This window comes from Hyperoodon ampullatus (genome assembly GCF_949752795.1).
Source record: "Hyperoodon ampullatus genome assembly, chromosome: 15".
Lineage (NCBI taxonomy): Eukaryota > Metazoa > Chordata > Mammalia > Artiodactyla > Ziphiidae > Hyperoodon > Hyperoodon ampullatus.
Genome location: NC_136928.1, coordinates 43693807 through 43716713, shown reverse-complemented (window position 1 = coordinate 43716713; position 22907 = coordinate 43693807). Strand labels below are relative to the sequence as shown.

Genomic DNA, 22907 nt, shown 5'->3' with positions numbered 1-22907 from the left:
CACCAAAGAGGGGACTGTCCTAGATTTTCGTTCTTGGAGGAGCCGATCTCCGTACTGCATTGTCACCTGAAGAGAGGCTTTTAGAAGTTTGGGGCATTGTTTGGAAGCTGGTACAAACCATTCTGCAGTGGAGCAGACATCCTTCCACGATGCTCTCAGGGTGGCATCTGGCTCCTTTTGTGCTGCACATGTCTGCCCCTAGGGTTTTATGCTTTTTGGCCAGAGGAGCTAAAGCTAAAGATTTTTTGATTTGTCTTCTCCTCTTTCATGTCACTGAAGTGTTTCTGGACCTCTTCTCTTGTTGTCTCTTTGCCTTCCATGTTTCTGGGATACTAGAGGTGCTCAATGGGGGGCATCTCTAAAGAGGCACTCACTCCTGGGTGGGCCTGCAGTTTGCCTGTGTTCTCCTGTGTGTCATCATTAGCCTCAAGTGGGTCCCGGCAGTTGGAGTTTGAAATTTAAGGGTTCATCACAAATTTGTAAATGCTGGCCACAGTTTTCCTCCTGGAATACTGTATTGTGACTTTAAGGACATAGGGAATTTGGCAAATATGGTGGCCACACACACGACAGAGAAGGAATTGCTATCATTGTAGTATATGGTTCCTAGAATACTTCCATTTTGCTTCAACAGCCAAAGGCCACTCATCTGTCCCCTAGACTAGGCTCCAAGTGGACTCGAGTGCTGTTGTCATGATGGTTGTGTTCACTGATGTATAATTTAAGCCTTCTGTGGTTAACAACAACAGAAACAATCTAGTAACTTTCTTTTTTTTTTTTTTTTTTTTTGCGGTATGTGGGCCTCGCGCTGTTGTGGCCTCTCCCGTTGCGGAGCACAGGCTCTGGACGCGCAGGCTCAGCGGCCATGGCTCACGGGCCCAGCCGCTCCGCGGCATGTGGGATCTTCTCGGACCGGGGCACGAACCCGTGTCCCCTGCATTGGCAGGCGGGCTCTCAACCACTGCGCCACCAGGGAAGCCCCTCTAGTCCATGGGGCTAGCAGCCTGTCATTTATCCAGCTTGGGCCCATGGTCAGTTTTTACCTTTTCTCTAGCCAGGATGTGGGTTTGACAGTTCCATGGATTGATAGTCCTGAAGCTGTGTTATATACTGATGTTGGAGAAATAAGTTTACAGATCACATCTTTTAGCCCTTTGTGTGTCTCTACTGTGAAAATACAAAGTCTTGTACCTGGAACTGGTCGTCCTGCAGAGGATCAGTGTGTACCTCTTGCTTTTGCCCTGAGCCCCTAAACGCACCATCCGTGGAGCTGTCTCCGTGCATTTGAGGGAAGGCCGGTATTAGTAGGGATGCTTGTAAATAATGGAGAGGTATTTAAGACTGCCTTGAGAATTATGGGATGGAGAGGAGGCGAGGCTGGAGAAGGCACTTGATACTAATTTGAAACCCAAAACCCCTGACACTGAATTAACAGGTGTGCTTGTGCTTTCTTTGTGCATTTAATCAGCTGTAATCTTCAGGTGTGCTCACATGGAGGTTTTTTTTTTTTTTTTTTTTTTTTTTTTAAACTCCCTCACATTCAGGGAGCCATTTTAATTGGCACACCCAACACCGTTATTATCTGAACTGAATTTTATCATGAAGGATGAAGTTTCTATGTTTTTTAAACTGAATGGAGGACTTTAGAGTAATCACGTTGATCTAATCTATAACTAACTTAAGATTTTGAAAGAAAAAAATTTGAGCAAAATATCAGTAAGAAATATAGTTTACATGGCAGTCTAGTACACACATAAATTTATGTCCAGATCTTCATTGACTTACGATAAGGTTATGTCCTGATAAACCCATCAGCAAGTTGAAAATGTCATAAGTCCAAAAAAATGCATTTAATACACCTAACCTACTGAACACCATAGCTTAGCCTTGCCTACCTTAAACATGCTCAGAACACTTACATTAGCCTGAATCTGACAAAGCCTATTTTATAATAAAGTGCTGTCTATCTCATGTAATGTATTGTTTATGCTGTACTAAAAGTGAAAATGAGAATGGTTCTAAGTGCATTGGTTGTTTACCCCTGTGACCGCCTGGTTGACTAGAGCTGCTGCCCAGCATCACGAGACAGTATCATACAGCATATTGCTAGCCCAGGAAAAGATCAAAATTCACAATTCAAAGTATGGTTTCTACTGAACGTGTATTGCTTTTGCAAAGTTTAGTTGAACCATTGTAAGGAACTGTCTGTATGTGGGTATATGTGTGTGTGTGTGCACCCACATTTCAATTTCACAAAGTAGTGTTTACATGTATTTCATGAGATGCTCTGATATTTTTCATTCTATTTTTTTAAAATGCTAGTATTGATCCGCTAATTAGAGTTTATAACCAACAGTGTTGGAAAACCCTGTGATAACAGGTCCATTTGAAAGAACATCTAAGTGGTCTCTCTGTTTTTAAGCTTTATGAATCATGATTATTAGAGTGATTACTTGATGTTTTTGTTTCATTCATTTATTAGTGAATGAATGAATAAATGAAATCTTTATTGAGCACCTACTATGTACCAGGCACTGTGATTAACATTAGAAATGCAGTTGACCCTTGAACAATGTGGGGGTTAGTGATGCCAACCCTCTGTGTCAGTGAGAAATCTGAGTACTGTATAACTTTGCAGTTAGCCCTCTGTATCATGGTTCCTCTGTATGTGTGGTTTTGCATCTGCTGGATTCAACCAACCGTGGATCATGTAACACTGTAGTGTAGTATCTACTGTTAAAAAAATACACATAGAAGTGGACCTGCACAGTTCAAACCCACATTGTTCAAGGGTCAACTGTATAGAGATAGGTTATGAAGTGAAAACAAGCTTGTGGCCAGCAGAAAAGATTTTCAATTCTCACAGAGGAGAGGCAATGTCAGTAGATGGAAGGGAGTTACAGACTGAACAGGTGGTGCCCAGAATGGCACAACAGTGCCCAGCTGTCTTGGGGAGCCATACAGAAGTGCAGAAGGAACTAGAGGGAGAACCCTAGAAGTGCATGAGGAGGGCCTGGAATGCCATGCCAAGGAGTTGTCTTTATCCTTAAATTTAGCCTGTGGTTTTCAACATTGAGTTTGGGAGAATTTTTATTTTTAAGTAGAATTGTATTTGCTACCTTAATATGTAAAATGGCAAACTTGGAGCCACTCTGGATGAAACAGAGTGGCCTCACCTGGATTTCTACCCCCAGGGGTCCTGAGCCTTCTGGTGACTTAGCCTGAGAACCATTGGTAGGATGGCACTTGGGTCTCAGCAGGAGCCCTCTGGGGACACCATGGAGGAAGGCCTAGGAGAAAAGCTAGATAGAGGGAAGCCATTTGGGGAGACTGTCCTGTTTGTCTGGAGGAGATGAGTAGGAGGCCCTGAAACTGGGGCTGTCACCAAGGGTTTGAGAGAGCAAGGACTTAAACTGTTAATCAGAATCCCTAGGGCTTGCTCTCCAGTGGGCTGTGGAGGGGATGGGAAAGGAAGGCGGGAGGAGCATGAATTTGGTTTTGGTTATATGAAACCTCATGCTAAGTTTTTTCTTCTGGGTTCCAGATGCCTGGGGTATCTTGAGAGCTGTATGGGGTATTTTGGTCACAAATACGCAAGGCAGGCCACTGTTCAGTATTTTGTTTTTGTTTTTGCTCTATCACGTAGCCTCTAGTTTTCAGGATTATACCACGTTTTCCTTAGCTTGCATTTGCCTATATTCTCCCCAGCCTTTGGAAAACACATGGGCCCCAAGCTCTCTCGTCTGCCTCTCTGCATGCCCATGTGTGGGTCCTCCTAGGACCTGAGCACCCGGCTGTTCCTAGGCTTGGATTCAGGCATCCAGAACCATCCGTCACAGGGCTGATGCTGAGAAAAGAAGAGTGGCTTTAGAGGCTTAGGGTCTGAGATTAAATCCCTGCTCTGCTACTTACTAGCTGTAAGGTAGTGGGGCAAAGTTACATCTATAGGCTGAGAATCATAATATCCTCCCTGTGGGATTGTTGCGAGAACTTTAATGTGGAAGCTGCCTAGCTCAGCATCTGCACGAGGTAGGCATGGGTGGGAGGTGCTAATTATAACATTGCACTAGGAAGACAAATCTTCTGAAGAGAGGTCTCCTCTCTCCTCCTACAAGGAGTCCTTCCATATTAAGAAATGCTACATTAATACATGGTGGGAAGATCAGAAGTCAGGGTGCAAAAGCAAGAACATTCAAAGGATGCCTGTCTGATGGCCTAAAGATAGTGCCGACCTGTGGCGTTGTTTGCTGTGGTGTTTAGAGGGCATTTGTGATTCCAGGCCTTCTTCTTCTGAGGAGGAAAAGCATTGGAAAAGCCTCCTTTTTAATTAAAAAAACCCTAATATGTTCTTCGCATTTGCATCTTCTCTTGCTGCATTTTCCTGTTTTGGGTTTGTACTTAGTGCACATTAAAATGATCAGAACCCTAAACATTCATTGAGAGAATGATTTAGGGGAAAAGTTCCATAAAAACATTTAAAAACTTGGAGTGGAGGTTGAGAAATTTATTTTTTTCCCTGCAAATAACCAAGGTTGGAGGGAGGGAGCGATGGAGATGGGAGTGGGAGACCTGTGTTGCTTGGAGGGGGTGGGGCGAGCTCAGCATAGAACATCCAAGTCGAGTAGGCCGGCCGGCACTTGCTGGGAGAGGGTTGATCCTTCATGGGGGTTATTAGGTTTGGTGCTCTTTCCTTCTTGTTGAGACAGCTGTAGTTTGGTATCAGGAGATAATAAAGAAGAAATATTGCTAGATTTTCAGGGGGATTATTTGTAATACTTAAAATTTGTGTATCATTTTCATCTTGGGGAAGATTATAAAAATATTACTTAAATATTAAGAGCAGTCTTCAGTAGGGGGCATTAGCCCCCATTTCACAGATTTCAGTCTGAGATTTTCTGAATTAGGTTGTTATTTGCCCCAGCCTTCCTACTTTAGTAGTAATATAAATCAGAGGCCCCTGCGTTCCAGGGCGGTAATTGAAAGCCTCTGATGCCTATCTTTGACCTATCTTCTCTAACTCTCTTGTAAATTGCCCTCCTTCGCATAAGTATTTGTAGGTATCTGAATGCCTTTTAATTCATGAAAAAAGTATCTTGTACCTCTTCCTACAGTTACTCCATATCAGAGAATTATGAGTAAGACTCTGAGATACCTTGCGTAAACTTAGAAGATTAGAACTGCTGGAGGAACAGAAATTAGAGCAAAGTTTTTAGAGCTTTTTTTTTTTAAGTAACGAATACTCATTTATGACATCAGTGGTGCTTGAGCTTATTTTAAAACCTTTCCTCATAGAGCCAAACATTACCTATGTTTAACAGGACAGCTGAATCAAGAATCAGATATTTTACAGAGTTCTTTCTTCTGATTGTCACGCGCAAGAGAAATGTGACCAGTTTAAAAAGGGAGGCCTAAGTGACTTATTTTTAAAAAAGGTCAAACATTTATCTGTGTTAAATAGTATACTAAAAAGATACGGTGGTATGAATTACCTTATAAGGTATGGAGGTATAAAATATATCCTAGATATGACTGTTGGTAGGTTGTAGAAACAACTTGAAAAACATTTTTAGAAAAGGGGTATGTTTATATTTAAGGAAGGATGAAATTAAATAAGTGAAGGTATCCTGGGATACCTGGGCACTTTATTTAACGTGCCTACTATCACATTGCTCTTCTACTGTTAGAGAAAAACCAGGCATTAAAGATGGGCATTATATTCTAGGGAAAACTTTTTTTAGGTCCCAAAGCTTTTCACGGCATTGACAAAAGGGCTTCAGCTGGGAGGCTGTTGTCAGTATTGTTTCTGCAGTCAGGAGACAGAGGTGCTGCTGGGCTTGGCTGGTTGAGACTTTAGAGAAATCATGCAGCCTCTCTCAGCTTCACTTTCATTTGAAAAATGAGGAACGGGCTGGTTAGGTATTCTAAGGTCCCATAGGCCTCCAAGAGTGTGTGGGCTCCTGAGCAGTTAGCAGGCTGCCTTCCTGTGGTTACCAAGGTGAGTTTTTGGCCTCTTTTCCCAGTGGTTTCTGTGTACACAGTGAGACCCAAACTGTGTATAGGGATGATAGCAAACTTTGTCCTTCTCCAGGAAATGATAAATGCCATGTGACTCTGACTCAAGTCCTAGTCTCTTGTTAATTTTTTGTAAACTTTTTATGTTTGATGAGTCAGAAATGCAGGCTCTGGTAGAATGTTAACAAGACTGATTATAATCACTTCAAATTGCAGGCCCTTCTCCTGTGTAATGATTTTTTCCATTCGCCTTTCCATAATCTTACATAGGCAGGATAGATAGAAGGACACTTTGATCAGTAAGAACTGTGATCTGTTGCTTCATGAGCCCTCGTTACACTAAAATTATTCTTAACAGAAAACTATGTATGTGCACACATTAAGAGGGTATCAGCAAGTCTGAATATTTCATGAGAGTTGATGGAGTATCACAGAACCTTAGGAGTACGGAAAACTCCTGTTAATATTGGCCAAGGTGATCCTGTGCACATATGGGCCTGCTCGTGGACGCACACACCACACCCACACCCAAATTGTATAGATGTGTGCATGCCTGCTTAACTATGATGTGTTGCTACTGACTCTTCCTAAACGACCAAAAACTACTACAGATTTGTGTTTTGGGGATTCAGTCTCAAAGAGGCTGACTGAAAAAATAGTTTTTGAACAATTTCATGAAGGGTGGACTTGCAGAGATCAGGAGGCCTGACCCTAGGGGTAACTGCAGTACATAGAGGTTACTCTACAGCACTCTGTACACAGACGCGGGGCTTGGAGGCAATTTGGAGTCAATAAGTACTTTATTGGGACTTTTGTTGTAAAAATGACAGTTGGCAGGATTCCAATACAGTTTTTTTTTTTCTTAAGAGTTGAGGAGAGAACTTGGAGGGATCAGTGTGTTGGTTGATAGCATTTGAGAACGTTTTGTTTGAGTTTGGAGTCATAGACACGTAACATGGCCTTAGATCAGCTTTTCTTCCCATACCCAGTAGTCGATTCCCACAGAATCAGTACCAAAGCTTTTTAATTTCATTTAACTTTATTTTTAATTGTGGTAAAAAAGCACATAACGTAAAATTTACCATGTTAACCATTTTTAAGTGTACAGTTCAATAGTGTTAACTATATCGACATTGTTACGTAGCAAATCTCTAGAACTTTTTCATCTTGCAAAACTGAAACTCAATACCCATTGAACAACAACTCCCCCAATTCCCCCTCCCCCAGCTCCTGGCAACCTCCATTCTACTTTCTGTTTCCTTGAGTTTGACTACTAGATACCTCACGTAAGTGGAATCATACAGTACCCGTCATTTTATGACTGGCTTATTTCATAATGTCCTCATAATGACTTAGCAGAATGTCCTCAAGGTTCATCCATCTTGAAGCATGTGACAGGATTTCCTTCTTTTTTAAGGCTGAATAGTATCCCATTGTATATATGTACCACATTTTCTTTATCCATTCATTCATTCGTAGACATTTGGATTACTTCCACCTGTTGGCTCTTGTGAATAATGCTGCAGTGAACATGGGTGTGCAAATATCTCTTTGAGATTCTGCTTTCAGTTCTTTTGGTAAGCCCAGAACTGGGGTTGCTGGATCATATGTAATTCTATTTTTAATTCTTTGAGAAACCATCATACTGTTTTTCACAGTAGCTTCACCATTTTACATTCCCATCAACGGTGCACAAGGGTTCCAATTTCTCCCCATCCTTCACTGAAACTTTTATTGTTATTAAGATAAGATGTAGTGGAAAAAGATACCATCGTGGTCACAACTTGTGGTTTTCCTGGTGGATGGTAATTTAAAAGGGTGATAGAAATGGTAATAAAAAGGTGAGTGGAGAGGTGGTTATAGGTGAGCATGGCAAGTTTTAGAAAAGAGCTTCGTCTCTCTCTTCTCTCACTTCATTCTTTACCTGTCGTTAAAGTGCTACTTATAATGAATAGATTCATTCATCAGATGTGTTTTAAAAAATGCCTCCTGAGTAAACTATTCCCTCTGAACATCATAAGCATAATTGAGGGCTTCCCTGGTGGCACAGTGTTTAAGAATCCACCTGCCAATGCAAGGGACACAGGTTCGATCCCTGGTCTGGGGAAGATCCCACATGCCGTGGAGCAAGTAAGCCCATGCGCCATGACTACTGAGCCTGCGCTCTAGAGCCCGTAAGCCACAACTATTGAGCCTGTGTGCCGCAACTACTGAGCCCGCATGCTGCAACTACTGAAGCCCACACACCTAGAGCCCATGCTCTGCAACAAGTGAAGCCACTGCAATGAGAAGCCTGCGCACCACAATGAAGAGTGGCTCCCTCTCGCTGCATCTAGAGAAAGCCCATGCACAGCAACGAAGACCCAATGCAGCCAAAAAAAAAATAATAATAATAATAATAGAGAAAAATCTAGTGAAGAAGACCAAGAGAAAGGGGGTCTTTGAACAACAGACCTTGGGATTCAGTTTGTTTGGGGCTGACTGTGTGTTTGGGTCTCTGCTGGGCTGAGAGGGTGAGATCAAAGGGGCCAGTACCACAGCCTGGGGCCTCCTTGTCTCTCAGCTGGTACAAGTTGGATGTCAGAGAACACACGGAAAGATATGGGTCATCTGCCACTTAGTACAAGCCTGTCGGCTCCAACTTGGTGTTGGATTCTGGAAGGGAGGCGGGAGAGGGGATGAGGATGCCCTTTCTCTGATTTCAAGCCCTGTGCCCGCTTCACTGACCGAAAGGCTCAAGAAATGCATGCCACTGCCTTTGTCCTCAGCCCCTGATACCTTCAGGTTTTCCCTGGAAATGAAAGAGGCAGCAGGAATTCAGAAGGCCTGCTTTCTGATTGCTGGGGCGCAGTAACTTACTCTGTGTCTGTGGGCATGCCGCTCTGTGCTTCATTTTCCTTCTCTGTAAATGAGATGGCTGGCTCAGGTGGATGAATTTTGACAAGGACCTTCTTGACACCTGTTCAGAGTTCTAGCTCTCATCTCCTTGTGAAGGATTAAGGTATGGATGGGGGTGTTACGTAAGGTGGAACAGGCCCTGCGGTGTACCATATGGTGTCAGCTATCTCACAGAGCCCTTGCTCTGTTCAGGCTTCTGTTCACTGTGCAGGCTTCTGAAATGCCTAAGTCGCTTTTAAACAGTTGTTTCTTAGAGGATGCTGGGCTAGGTGTGGAGTGAAGGTTATGTAAGACTTGCATCTGCCCTAAAACAGATCATGATGTATTTCCAAGAGCATTATATCCAGAGGGCCCTGGAGATTTTCTATTTTAGATCTCTTCGTTTTCAGGGAGAGCATTTTGAGAAGCCAAGGGCCGGGCTCTGGGTCAGCAAGGCCAGTCAGTGTCAGAAGCTGAGACTGGAGTACACTTTTCACTTCTCTTGAGTCTGTAACGGGTGCATTCTCCATTATTTTAATTAGGTAGATAAGACTGGTGCCCAAGAAGAGATAAGCAAACTCTTAAGGCAGCACACAAAAGGTGCCAGACGATGTGGGGCTGACAGTATGGGTATAGGGTTTCTGAAAAGGAGCAATCATTCCAGCTGGGATAATCTGGGAAGCCTTCCTTGAGGAGGGAAGTTTTGAGTTGGGCTTGAAGGATGGGTGGACTCTAGATGGAGAGGGAGAGGGAGAGGAGAGGGGAGCGCCACGAGCAGAGGCGTGGCGAGGAGAAAGCCCGAGACACGTGGTGGGGATCAGTTTGGCTGGGGCAGAGAGACAGGAAGGAGGAGGGGACGAGGACTGACATTTATTGAGCATCTGTCTGGCGTCAGGCACAGTGTCTGGCCCTTCCCCTGTGTCGTCTCAGCATGCTGAGTGGGGGAATGACATCCTGACCAAGCGCTCACTTGAGGACGTCACTTTCTCCCCTCCCCATCTGTACTTGGGACCTGTCCTCCTTAGAGTAAAAGTCAGTTACACTTTGATCTGGTGGGAAAGTACCTGGTTTCAAATGGGGAGAAAAAGAAAACAGGGAAGGATTGTCAGGTTCTGTAAAGAAGGTCTCTGAGGCCGTTGATAGTATTTCATTCTTCTACTGTAAGCCTGGAGCCTGCCTCCCAGTTAATGGCATCTGGCGGGCCTTGGCGCTCCTGAGTGACTGGGCTGACCATGAATTATTCAGGGCCTGTACCCAACGAGTGGCTGCCTGGCCAAGCCCTGTGGGAAGGAGGCTGTGCTGTATCATTGAGGGATCAGCAGAGGCTCAGGTGCAGAGGATGAAGAAATGATTGCACCCTTAAAATATTTCACGCTTTAACATGCCAGGGCTGCATGCACTGTTCCATGGCCCTGAAGCTGGGTAATCGGTGCCTGTTTTTCAGAGTGAGAAATCACATCCCCCATGCCCAGTTAATAAGTGCAGTAACCTACACACTCGTGTTAGCATGGCACATGTTGTCAGGGATTTGGTGAGAAGCCACATTAAAATTGCAGATAGGATGGTATGGCAACGGAGAGCATTCGGGTGGAAGGAACCCCACTCTGCTCTGTTCTTTTCTCAGCCAAGGAGAAGAATGCTGTTGTTGATCCATTCAGAGTGGTACTCACACCAACTCTCACTAACCTCACTTGTCATGCATTATCACATCTTTGCATTTGTGTGTACATGTCTATGTGTGTTGGTGTGTCCTGTTTCCTCCTCTGGGCCAAAAGTGCCTGCAGAGAAGAAATCACTTCTTATGACGCTGTGGGTCCCTCAGATGGCCTGAGCTGAGAACACGGTAGGGCTGAGAACTTGTTGGGTGGGTTGGCTTTTGCTCTGTGCAAACCAGGAGCGGCGGGGCCTGTGTCTTGATGATGAGGTTTGCATCCCTCACTCCCTTCCTTTTCTTCCTTTCCTCTCCACATGCCTGTTCAACCTGCTCTTTTCACCCTTTCTCATTACAGCCAGTCTGTGTTAAGCCCTGGAAAAGATAACCTGGGTGTGGATACCTGTGGGCAGGGTCCAAAGGCCTATTTTCACAAAGAATAGATTTGTATTTCCTCTTTTCCCATTTCTTTCCCACGAGCCGTGCTACCAGGAAACAGCGTCTTGTCACTGTTCCATCTGCCCCTTTGTAAAACACTGGCCCGATGGCTCTGAATACCTGTGTGTGTCAGCCTTTTCCCTCCAAGTTGGAGGTGGGGAGCAGAATCAAAAATCCTGGGCAAGAGCAGACCTGGCCCCAACTGCATTCCTCAGATGTTCTTTCCTTTGAACCATTCTACCTGTGTGGAGGAGCCCAGTCTTGGCTCTGGCTGGTGTTATATATTCACAGGCATAGCAACACACCTGTTTGCCAAAGGTGGGGCCTCTGGACTGGAGCATTTCTTTTGCCTCTGCGGGGAAGCTTTGCATGTGCAGATAACAGATGAGATAAGAATGCAGGATAAGGTTTGGCTGGGGTAGAAGATTCAATAAACTGCATTCCTTCCTTCCCCCGGGACCTTGGGTGCTTGTTACTGAGTGTAACTTGCCATTTTTTCTCTTTCTCAGCAGAGATGTCAGTGCTTTGTATTCAGTTCTGCTGTGACCAGTGGAAAAAGAAACAGGAAAAGGATATGAATAAAAATTAGATTTGCCCCGGTATTTCAGCCATAAAACTATATGATTTTGTGTGTGGGGGGGGTGAATGTGTGTGTAAAGAGAGAGAGAGATCCATTTGTCCATCCATCCATCCATGCATATCCTCCAAGGCACAGAGAAAGCAATTGTTGTGGATGGAAAATACCTTTAGCCTTCCCTTTAATCTTTGTTCTACTTAGTCTGAGTCCCGAAGTATCAAATCTGATAGCCCCACCTCAAACAAACATTGGCCTTTCTAAAAACATAGGCCTTTTATAACTTGTTTCATAGTATTGTGTTCTTGCTATCTCTGAGATATTACTACTTTTATGACTATAAAATATGATTTTGAATATGCCTTTCCCAGTGCATAATGGGGTGAGTTACAGAGAGGGAATGGGGTTTGTGAGTACTTCCCAGGTGGAGGACTGGTCTTGCTATTCTGAACTGTCCTTGTCCCAAAATCCAAAGGGGTTCCCAGCCTGAGGACAGTGATGCCACGTGGAACCTATAACATCCTCCAGCTGGTAGCCTCCTTGGTGAAGAGGTGGGGTAGAATTCGTTTTTGAGATTTCCTCTATGAGAAGTTTAAAGACTAGTAATCATAGCTGCTATGATGGTGCTAAGATCTTTCTAAACATTTAACTCAATTATAGAAAAACTCTTTGAGGTTGGTCGCATTATTGGGCCAGTTTTTCAGGCTCAGAATCACCAAGTTAGAAAGTGGCAGAGCCAGCTTCCTAGATTCCAAGTCTGTTTTTAACGACCTTTCCTCCTCTGGCTTTGCATTTCCAAACCCTGACCCAAACACTCAGTGGGCAGTGCTCTAGGGGAAAATATGGGGGTGGTCTCAGCCCTGATCTAGGAGTCCTGTGGGTTGTGAGGGGAGGGGAAGTGCTGCTGACTGCTTCCAGCCACCCAGGCTGTAGGCCCTGAGAACGGAGACATTCTGGAGAGCTTGGCAGGCACAGAAATGCCAGTGTCACAGATTTGTCTGCCAGTGGGACATTGTGAAAATTGTTCTTTGGGGTGGGAAAAGGAGGTTTCAGATAATTTCTTGTTTTCTGGTTTTGGCTAGATTTCATGGTTGTATGCTTGGTTGGTTGGTTGAGTTTTCTGGTAAGTGGGGCTGTTTCCATTGAAAAAGGGATGGGTTCTAAGAGAAGATGCATCCTGAGGCAGGCTTTGGGGAGTAAGGCCAGCCGTAACTAGGTAGTTATCGGGTGGGAGGCTCTCCAGGCATTATATATAGTAGAAGTAGAAGGAGAATGATCACGTTAAGGTTCAAGACTGGGGGAGGTGGGCAGGAGCCTCCTGGAGGAGGGAATGGGTGGGCCAGAGAGGTAAGACAGAAGGAAAATTGGGGAGACGAGACAGAAAGATAATATAAGTTTCAGCTGCAGGGAGCATAAATGCAGCAGTATGGTTTGGAGCCCGCTTGTCTATTTGGCCACATGGGTGGAAGAGGATTATTTTAGTAGTAGTATTTTGGTTTCCTATAAAGAAAGGCTCAGGAGAAATTGGCTGTGGTCGTCCAGCTGTCGAGGGATTTGACCGCGATGAACACGAAAGGCAGATGTGGAAACAGCAGTAGAAAGCGGCAGAGAATTTGGCAAGATAGTTTGTATGTGAAACCTTGTTGGTTCACTCCCTGTTCCTACCACTTCTTTCCCAGCTCTTTGGGTTGGCTTTTCAAGTCCTTGAATGTGTACAGATCCCATCACATCTTAGCATTTTGGGCATCCTCTCCCAGACATTTCAATCTTGCTAATGTTCAGATGTTCAGGAAATGAACACCCCATGTTTTACCCTTTCAAGCTTGCTGTAATGCAGGAAAAGCAATCTTTTTTTTTTTTTTTTTTCTTTTGACCTCCCAGACTACATAAAGCCTCTTGGAACAAACAGAGGTTTAATCTCACTCCCTTAGTGTTCCCCTTCACGTGCTACATGCTAAATCATACAGAATCTTAGTTACAGGTCCACCAAGTATGAGAAAAGGAATAAGACAAGACCAGACAAAACCCATTCACAACAAGGGAACCCTGCAAGTAGCAACTTGTGTGTGAACCAGCAGAGAACGTGCCTGATCCTGACCCAAACTAAGTGTTGTCTAGGTTCGTGTGGAGGCTTGCTTGGGTTTTAGGTTTACCTTGATACCATTTATCGAGTCTTAGGGTTTTTCTGAAAAGCGTAGACACCATTAGTAAGCTGATAGTATACTCTGAGTACATAGGAGAAACATCGCTAGACCGATAGGTCTGCCATCCAGGTGTGGCTCTGCCTCAGTAGCTGTGCGGCCCTGGGCAAGACACTGTATCTTTCTGAACCTCTGTTGCCTTGTCTGCAAAATGGACACAATACCTACCTCACTTGAGAAAATGTATATGAAAGCTACAGGGTGCTGTAATAATGTGATGTTGTTGTTATTATGGCCGTTCAGCTTATGTGGAGATTGAACTCAAATCACTCATACATTTAGAACCAGAAGGAGTTTTTATGACCATAGATTCCAACCTGTTTGATTTGTGGGCGAGGATTGCAAGGCCCAGGGAGGTAAGGCACCTGTGCAATTACTTAGCTTCTTGGTGGTCCTCAGGAGTTGGGGTGAGCCTGAGAACCTGACTGTGGTCTTGAGTCTTTCCACCACACCACAGCACTTCTGATTTGTGCTGTCTACAGATAACCATAGCAACTTGGCTTGACCTTTCTGGCATCACAAGGATAGCAGATACATGTTACTTGGGCTTCAGTTGCTTCAGACCCATAGCTGACTTGACCAGTCAATCGTGGCCATCTTTCATTACGCCTTGGAATCATTTTCTTTTTTTTTTTTGGCTGTGTCGTGCAGCTTGTGGAATCTTAGTTCCCTGACCAGGGATTGAACCCGTGCCTTTGTCAGTGAGAGCACCAAGTCCTAACCACTGGATTGCCAGGGAATTCTCACGCCTTGGGATCTTGATGCAGCTTGAAGGCAGGCACAGCCACTTAGCAGGGTTGGCCACATGTGTTGATATCCTTGGTGCTGGGGAGGGACAGTAATTTTTCAGGTTAGAAAAGATGGAGGGGAGAGGCCGAGATGGCAGGGTCTGTTCCTGCGGGAAGCTTGACTGTCGAGCATTCTGAACCCCACCGCCCGCATTAATGTTCCCATTCACACGCTGCGTGTTTCTGTCATAGGTGTCTTCAGGATTCTTTTTCTCAGATCACTAGAAATAAAACTGTAACTCGGACCCCTGGCCTCTTGCTTTATTGAGTTAGAGCTGGGCAAGCTCCTTTAAATTCCTACTTTCCTCCTCAGAACGTCTCCGTCCTTGCCCGCCTGCCTCTGAAGGTTAGTGGGCCTCCTCTTGGCTGAGGCTGCCTGTGCCAGCCACACCGGTGAGCCATTGCCCGCCGGCCTTTTCCTGCCCGTGCCACCTCGGGGCTGAAGCCTGTGCGCGGAGGACATGCCAGCTCAGCCCTCCCCAGAACCCTTCCCTGGTCCTGTAGCTCCCTTCCCTCATCTGGCCTTCACCACCTCTACCTTCTTGCCCTCCATCTTCTGTTTTCTCATTCTCCAACTCCCTGTGACCTCACTTCAGCTTGTATTATCCCTGTGACCTCCTAATTCACACACTGGATCACCTGTTCTCTCATTGTTCTCTGTTCCCTGTTCTTTCTGCAGCACGAGCTGCCATCCGTCTACCACCTTTCCTGCTTGAATATCTCTTCCCTCTCTTGAACTTTCATTCTATGAATCCCTTGGTGTCTCCACTGTTGTTTCTCCTTCCTCCCAGATGCTGGCCTTCCCCAGGGCTCTCTGCTCGGGCTGCTTGCCTCTTACATCCCTTCCTAGACTTCAGCCCACTGCAGTCTCAACTCTCAGTCTGTGCACGGGCTGTATCTTCAGCCTCGAGCTCTGTTTCCACGTCCCTGACTGCTTCTGGACATGTCACCCTGTGGAGTTGCAGCCTGTCTGGAAGAAAATGTTCATTCCCCCCCTGTACCCCACAGCCAGCTCTAAAAACCCCAGAGTCTGAAGTTCACCCCTAGCCTTTGAACCTCCCAAAGACTTTGAAGTCCCATAGGACTTGAATTGGTTACCAAAGTCCTATGGATTAACTCTTGCATCATCCCATTCTTTTCTGCTCCTATTGCCATACCCTGACTAGCCCTTTGACCCGGACAACTGCAGTGACCACCTTGCTGCCTTTAATGTCTCTCTCCTTTCAACCCATTCTAATCTACCACTGCCAGATTAATCGTCCCTAGAGCCCAGCCCAGAACCCATCCTCCTCTGGCTCAAAAATCTCCAGTGGTTCCAAGGCTGCCTCTCTTGGCTTTCCTCCTGCCTGACCCTAGTTCCTTATGTTTCAGTCAAACGGTAGCACCCGCTGGTGCTGTTCCCCCGACAGTCCAGTTGGTGCCTTTACTTGGGCTGCTTTCCCCCAACTAGGAGAAGAGCTTCCCCCTCATCCCAGCCTGTTGATAGTCTACCTGTGCTTCAAGATCTGGTCAAATGCCAGTCCCTCCTGGAGTTGTTCTTCCTGCCTTCCTATGCAGATGTGACCTCCTTGTCCACTGAACTCTTGCACCTCCCCTACCTACTCCTCACTCTGTTCTGGTTTTGGACTATTGGCATATCTGTCCCATCTCCTTTGGCTACCATCTCTCCCAGTTATCTTTGACTCCTCCAAAACACCAGGCAGTGTGCCCTGCGTACGGTTGGCGTCCAGGAAATACTGCGTGGACTAAAGAATGAGTGCTCTGGCCGTCCTTTACCTCCTCCCGCTGCTGAGGTGGAGGTGGTCACGGGAGCCATTAGGGCTGGGTCCTCTTCTTCCCTGGCCCCATCACACCACAGCATTCCCATGTCTCACTCCCTGCCCCTGTGGGGTTATTAAACCCTTTCCTAGCCTCAAAACCTTTCTTTCTAGTATTTACATGTGTCCACTTCACCTGGCTTGTTCTAAGTGAGCTCTTGAGGATCCAGTGTGGCTACACGAGCCCCAGCCTCTCCCTCCATCACATCGCATGTAACCTGGGTAATTAGAAAGCTTATTTTACCTACTTCCCTGTACCAGAGGGAACTGAAAGGGAGACTAATAAGAGTGGTGACTCATACTCTGTTCACTAAGTGGCTTAAAGATTAAAAATGTGTTGTAAATTGTCAAGCACTTTGCAGTCTCATTTTTGTGTGCCCATAGCTAGCCACTTAGAGACTTAACATATCACCAGTATATTTAATAGTGAAGAGGGGCCCGTTAAAAAGATCTCAAATGAGAAAATTCTCCATTCTCCTCTTTGTAGCCTTGATGTGATACGTGGGGGAAAAATCAAGAAGAGGTGCATTTTGCAAAACATACTTCTAATTTTGAATAGTATGACCATTTTTAGGGCATTTTCACATTATCCCCTCAGTAATCTTGTAGGTAGGCATGACTTATCCCTGTCTGACAGCAGAGGTTTAGAAAGAATCCAGGGTTTCTTCTAAGGTCATAAGTGATTAAGAGGCTTGGCCAGGACTAGAAACTCAGGTCTTGGGAATCCTAGTCAAGTGCTTCTTCCAAGACCCTGCATTTTGCCACCTTGCTGTCAGTGTTTTGAATTGCAGTAGAGGGGCTTTAGAAAATGCTCTACATCTTGGATGTGGAGAAATATCTTCGAATCCTGGGCCTGGCTTTAGAAAGCTCAAGGTTGACACTGGTTGCATTAAAAACCCAGCGGTGTGGATGGAAGGAGTGGTGTTGTTCCGAGTTGAGCAGTTAGCTAGACTCTGGGTTTGTTTTAACTTTAGTCCTGAACAGGATGCAGTTGCTTGAATTACAAGTGCCCTGGGGACTAAAGTAAACCTGTGGTGGAGGCCCATCTCTTCAGGGCAGATTGGAATCCCTTAGGAATGAAATTACCTTCTTCAGTGAGTATGGCTGCAAGGCTACACTCTTGAAACGCTAAATTTGTAATTTGTTGTCTGCCTGTAGTTACTGAGAAAGGGGATGGGTGGGTGGGTGGGAAACTAGGGTCAGTTATTTCCCAAGAACACATTTTGATCACTGTTATTGTCTATGTAGAGGATTTTGTTTTTGGTTGAGACTGGTGGGAGAAGTTAGGGAGGAGAGTTTTAAATTTTTGAAGAACTCAGAAGTTTAAAGGCTTTGTTTTACAAATCACAGTAGGATTTCAGGGTGATTTCTTTTATCTCCTCATTGGTTCCTAAAATCATCCAGGTCAGGGATCCTGGAGGTGTTTACCTGTGTACCTTTCTCCCACAATGCCTTGCAAGTCGCTGCTCCCATAAAGCTTGCATTGAGTGACTGTTATAGGGCCGGTGTTATCCCGGAAAACCTCCGCTTAACGTCTTTTACTGGCAGCGGCAGGTCTGCTGAGAAGATCCTTCCGTGAGCCTGAACTTACACGCTCCCCCCCGCCCCCCTCGCTGTGGCCTTGCCCAACGCCCAGAGGGACTTTTTCTTTGACCCGCTGGCACGGCCGGGCCGCCTCCGCGTGGTCGGCGCCCGCGCGGTGAGGACGTTGAGCGCCCAGGTGCGCGGCCCGCATGGCTGCGTGGGCTCCTGAAGCTAAATAGTGGAGGAGCCGCCCCGGCCGGGGACCTGCGGGGCGCCTTACCCTACCGGGCCGCCTCCTTTTCATGAGATAGTAATCGGAGACTTTTCCGTTACGTGAGGCTCTCAACAAAAGATTGTAATTCCAGCAGCTTTGTTTGGGAAGGTACCACCGCTGCAGGCGCGTCCTGGGCCCGACCCGGGGGTCGGCGGCCCCGCGGCGGCCGGCGGCCCCGCGGCGGCCGGTGGGTGGGGGCCGCGGCCGGCCGGCCTCCCCCGCGCCCCTCGTGGTACAGCCTGCGTTGCCTCTACAATGCAGTTATGCTAATCAGGTGACATCACCGCCCAGCGCACGGCGAGTGGCTCCTGATTAAATTACAAACCGGCGGCCGCCAAGGGCAGCCGGGAGGAGGTGTGTGCGCTGTGCCCGCGAGCTCCCGGGCTCGGCGACCGAGGCGTGTTTAGGATTGGCCGTATTTTGAAAAAATTTTAAGTAAGACTTGCGCCTCCCTCCCTCCGTTCTCCCGCCCCTCCTCGGTAATTTATTTCAAGCCTAGAGCCAAGGGCCACAAAAGGAAGGAAAGCCACAAGGAATTAGATGCGTGAGTGGCCGGGCTAAGGTGGACTGTCCTGCGGCCAACTTCCTATCAGATCTGCCTGCTGGACTTTCACACCGGGATGGGGCTTGCCTAAGGTCCAGCCCTTTTAGCCGGGGCCGGGAGCCAAGCGTTGCGGAAGCTGCTGCGTGTTGGATGGGGGTAGGAGGGGGCCGGAGCGGGATTTCCACCGTGCAGCCCGCCGGGGCGTTACGCTGGGCATAATGGAATTGCAGAGGACGTCTAGCATCTCCGGGCCGCTGTCGCCGGCTTACACGGGGCAGGTGCCTTACAACTACAACCAGCTGGAAGGGAGATTCAAGCAGCTACAAGGTAAACTCCCGTCTCAAAGGCCGGGCCTGCCCGGGGGCCGTGCTGCCTCCAGGGGTTCTGAGGGTTTATTTGTGCCATATGGTACGTGACCCTAATGAAGACCGGCGGCCGCGCGCCGGGCCCCAAAGCCTCTGGTTGGCTGCGAGCACCCCATTCACTACTTAAAGGAGACAGTTTCTCACTCTTCACTCCAGAAAAGCCACCATTTGGAGTCTCTCTCTCCAGTTTCCCTTGGGCTCTCTTGGTTGTCAGGTATCTGCTGCCCACTGCACACACATTTTCTCTCTTTTTAGCCGTCTTTGCATTTTAGTAGATCAATGATAATAGACCTATTAGTATGCAAGTATTTGATTCCGGGTCGCCTCCGTCTCCCAGCACCCAGCCTTTTACCTCTGGGAAGCCTAAAGGTGTAAAGTGCACTGCTGGACACCCTGTAGAACAATAACAAAGGGAAGGAGGGAGTGGTCTTTTTGTTCCTAAGCCTTGGGTAAATTACAGTTTTGATTCCGAAGCTTCATTTTAACCCTTTTGATGTCTTGTGTTGGGATAGAGCCTTGCCATCAATTTAGTGAGCTATGTAATTTATAATGAAAACCAGTTATTGTCATTCCAGTGCTATTGGGTTAGATTAGTTGGATCAATTACAGGTTTCTTGGAGTCTGTATTAATCTCAAACAGTTGAACGAATCTAATATTTTTATGGAGAGCAGTGTGTGGGGTGATGGGCCTGCAGCCTGCGGCCGAAGTGGCCCCTGCAGCCCCCTTCCCTTGGCTGTCCCTGCCCAACCAGCAGGCCTGGCCGGTGGTGTCTTGGAGCTTACACATGAAAAAGGATTTGTAACTGAAAACAGAACTCCTTCCGTTAGGAAGCCCCTGGAATCGGTAATAGGCTGGGAATGATTCTAGTGCTGTGAAAAAGTGGCCTTTGCAGACGGTGTATGTTTCTTATTTTAACTCTTCTTGGTGCCGCAAATGTGGATCCTGGGAGGAGGAGGAGGAGGAAGGAAGGAAGCAGCTCAGTCTTAGAATGTTTTCACTGGGGAGATGGGGAGGCTATATTTCATTCACAGGTTTATTTGTCTTGTGAAATAGTTGACAGTAATGACACTGTTCTGGAAAACAAGAGGCAGAACAGGACATGATTTTAAACATTTGCTAGGCTGTGCTGCATTCCTTGGGCAGTTAGCTAAGAGGAAGCTCCATTCTCTCTAGGGAATGGTTGTGTCTTTGCTTCATCCCTCTTGAGCTCTTCGAAGGTAGAATTTGCTTTTTTGGAAAACTTAGGGGGAGCCAGAGCTGGTGGCGGGGTGGGGACTTGAAGATGGTAAATAGAGGAGTGGGGTGTGTCCATTATCTTCTGGGTGTGTGAGCAAAGGCCCACAGTTTGAGGTTTGAGGTTCTGAGAATTCAGAATGCACCTCTTCTTCAAAGGACCCAGGCTCCTCACTTCGTTGTATCATACTGCCAAGGAGAAAGCACCAAGGAGGATCCTTGATCTGAAAACCTATTACTGAGGCCAGTGAACCCCCTCCTGTAGTCTCAGAAGAAATGAAAACCAAGGAGAAAATACAAGAAGGTGTGGGGAGCAGTGTGCCCACAGGCCCACCCATAACAAAAGGCTGTTACTCTGAAAGGTTTGAGGACAGTTGTAAAACTGCTCACTGAGGAGGGTGGAGCTTACACACAGGAAATGTCTTAAACTGTCCTCTCTGGAAAAGTAAAATTTTAATTGAAAAAAATCACTGCGTGCCTTTGATATTTTACCTCGTGTTTCCCAAGGAAATCCCTTCAAAAGGGGTGAGCTCCACATTTTGTGTGGTGATTTTTTTTAATGACCTTTGTCCCCTAATTTAGTTGCAGATAACTTTCTTATTTCTAAATATTGCGGTTTAGAGGTTGCACAAGTTTAGTGTTGGTATTTCTTCTATAACAGAAAACCACCCGTGTTGGGGAACTGAGACGGGGCGAATTAAGCCTCAAGTATGGTGGATCCCAGGAGAATTACAGACAGTTGGCATCATCCTTGATTGCATTTTAAGCAACTTGAGGAATATTTTTGATAAAACCTTTTCCCATCCCCACCTACCCCCCGACCCCGTCTGGTATTTGTTACTTACTGTTTAGTTTAGTATTTGTAGTTCTTCCAATCATCACATCTTTGATAACACATAGATTCTGTCTGCTGATTTAATTTTGTACATGCCTACTAAGCTGCCTTTTTCCTCTTTTTAATCCTTCCTAGTACTTATAACCCAATCCTGGCAAACGACACCTCTGAATCTGTATCGATTTTTTTTTTAGTGCCTCTTACATGAACTTATTCATTTAGCGCCTACACCTTAGAGTCTGAGAGTACTGTGATTTTGTAGGAGATATTTCTGCAGTTTTCTTGGTTTCAAATATTTTCACCCTGGATCCTAAAAATCTCAGGAGGGGGCGGAGTTTTAGTGTTCTAGCTAAGGGAAATACAATGTTAAAGTGAGTTTGGTCTTTTAGATAAAATAGTTTATAGAGATTTATCAGTAAGTAAATAAGTGTGATTAGAAACAAAACCTCACTGAGGGGCTTAAGGGGCCGAGATGCAGAGTGATGTCTTTCACACTGATGCTCCTGGCATAAGAGATAGGACCTTCCACCTCTGATGGCTTCAAACATTACTCACTGACGCCCAGCACACACCTGACAGGCACACACCTGACAGGCATATCCACTGCGCGCTTGAGATCTCTTTCGAATTTCACCTGCAAGATTAAGTTACCACCTTCCTCAGAATCTGTTCGTGTATCTTATACAGTTAGATTTGTTGTTTTGTTTTTCTCTTTTAAATAAGAGAGGACTGCTGAAACACAACAAAACCTCACATGTTTTTAAAAAATGTGTTTGTAGTAACGGAGAAGTTCATGATGATACCTTTTCTCCAGTTTCACCTCAACCAGCTCCACTCCTTATCAGACGATACTCCTGCTCCGCCTCTACTCAGAGGCTGTTGCGCCTGCCTCTTGCGCAAATTAAATTCCAGGCTCCTTAGCCTGGCATTCAGGACCCTCCCCCAAATGGCCCCAGACACGAAATTCCTATTCCAGCTCTTTACATTCCAACCAAATAAATCTTCCAGGTGGGCAGGCCTGCAGCTCCTCATGAAACCCAGCCCTGGGTTTTTCCTTCATTGTCTACCTTCTGCCTCAAAGGTTCTGCCCTTCCATTTTACCAATAGAAATCCTTCCTACAATTTTTTTAAGAGTGTGCTTACATTCCATTATTCCAGAAAGCTTCTCCTTGTCTCCTCCGTTGGGTAGTGGGAAAAAGATTTCATGGAGTGCTCACCATGCACCAGACGTGTTAGTGGGAGCTTTGTCTATATCTCATCTTGTGTTCATAGCACACTTAGGAGATTTTTTTTTAATTGAAGTATAATTGATGTACAGTATATGTTTCAGGTGTACAATATAATGATTCACAGTTTCAAAGGTTATACTCCATTTATAACTACTATAAAATATTGGCTTATTTCCTGTGTTTTACAGTACATCCTTGTAGCTTATTTTACATACAGTAGTTTGTACCTCTTAATCCCTTGCTCCTATATTGCCCCTCCCCCACCCCCCGAGGTTTTGAAGATGAAAAGGTAGAGTCAAATAGCTTGTTCCAGGTCCCAGGCACTGTTGAGCTCAGGCTGAACATTGTTGTTCTCGAACTTTCTCCTCCCAGACTTCTAGATATTAATATTATTTTATTTCTGCAAAAAAAGAGAGCGAAGGTGACCTTGTGAAATGCCAGCCCCAACCTGCTTCTCTCTTCTTCCTACCTGCCCCCTCACAGCACTGATTCTATCAGTTCTGGCAGTGGAGTTGTAATGAAGACAGAATCTAGTTGAAATACA

At 45.8% G+C, this 22907-nt stretch overlaps 1 protein-coding gene across 3 annotated transcripts in view; it reads left to right on the top strand.

Annotated features, from left to right (window-relative positions):
- The window catches only part of SPTBN1 (spectrin beta, non-erythrocytic 1), a gene marked incomplete at both ends in the record, with an annotated part of 139794 nt that overhangs the window by 11809 nt on the left and 105078 nt on the right, over positions 1 to 22907 (top strand). Inside the window, one exon of one of the 3 annotated variants that reach the window (XM_079721076.1) lies at positions 18919 to 19027. The exons of the other annotated variants lie outside the window; for them this stretch is intronic. Coding sequence (XP_079577202.1) covers positions 18919 to 19027 — 109 coding nt within the window. Of the gene's footprint in view, positions 1 to 18918; positions 19028 to 22907 lie in introns of those variants that run through there. 3 annotated transcript variants of the gene reach the window in all.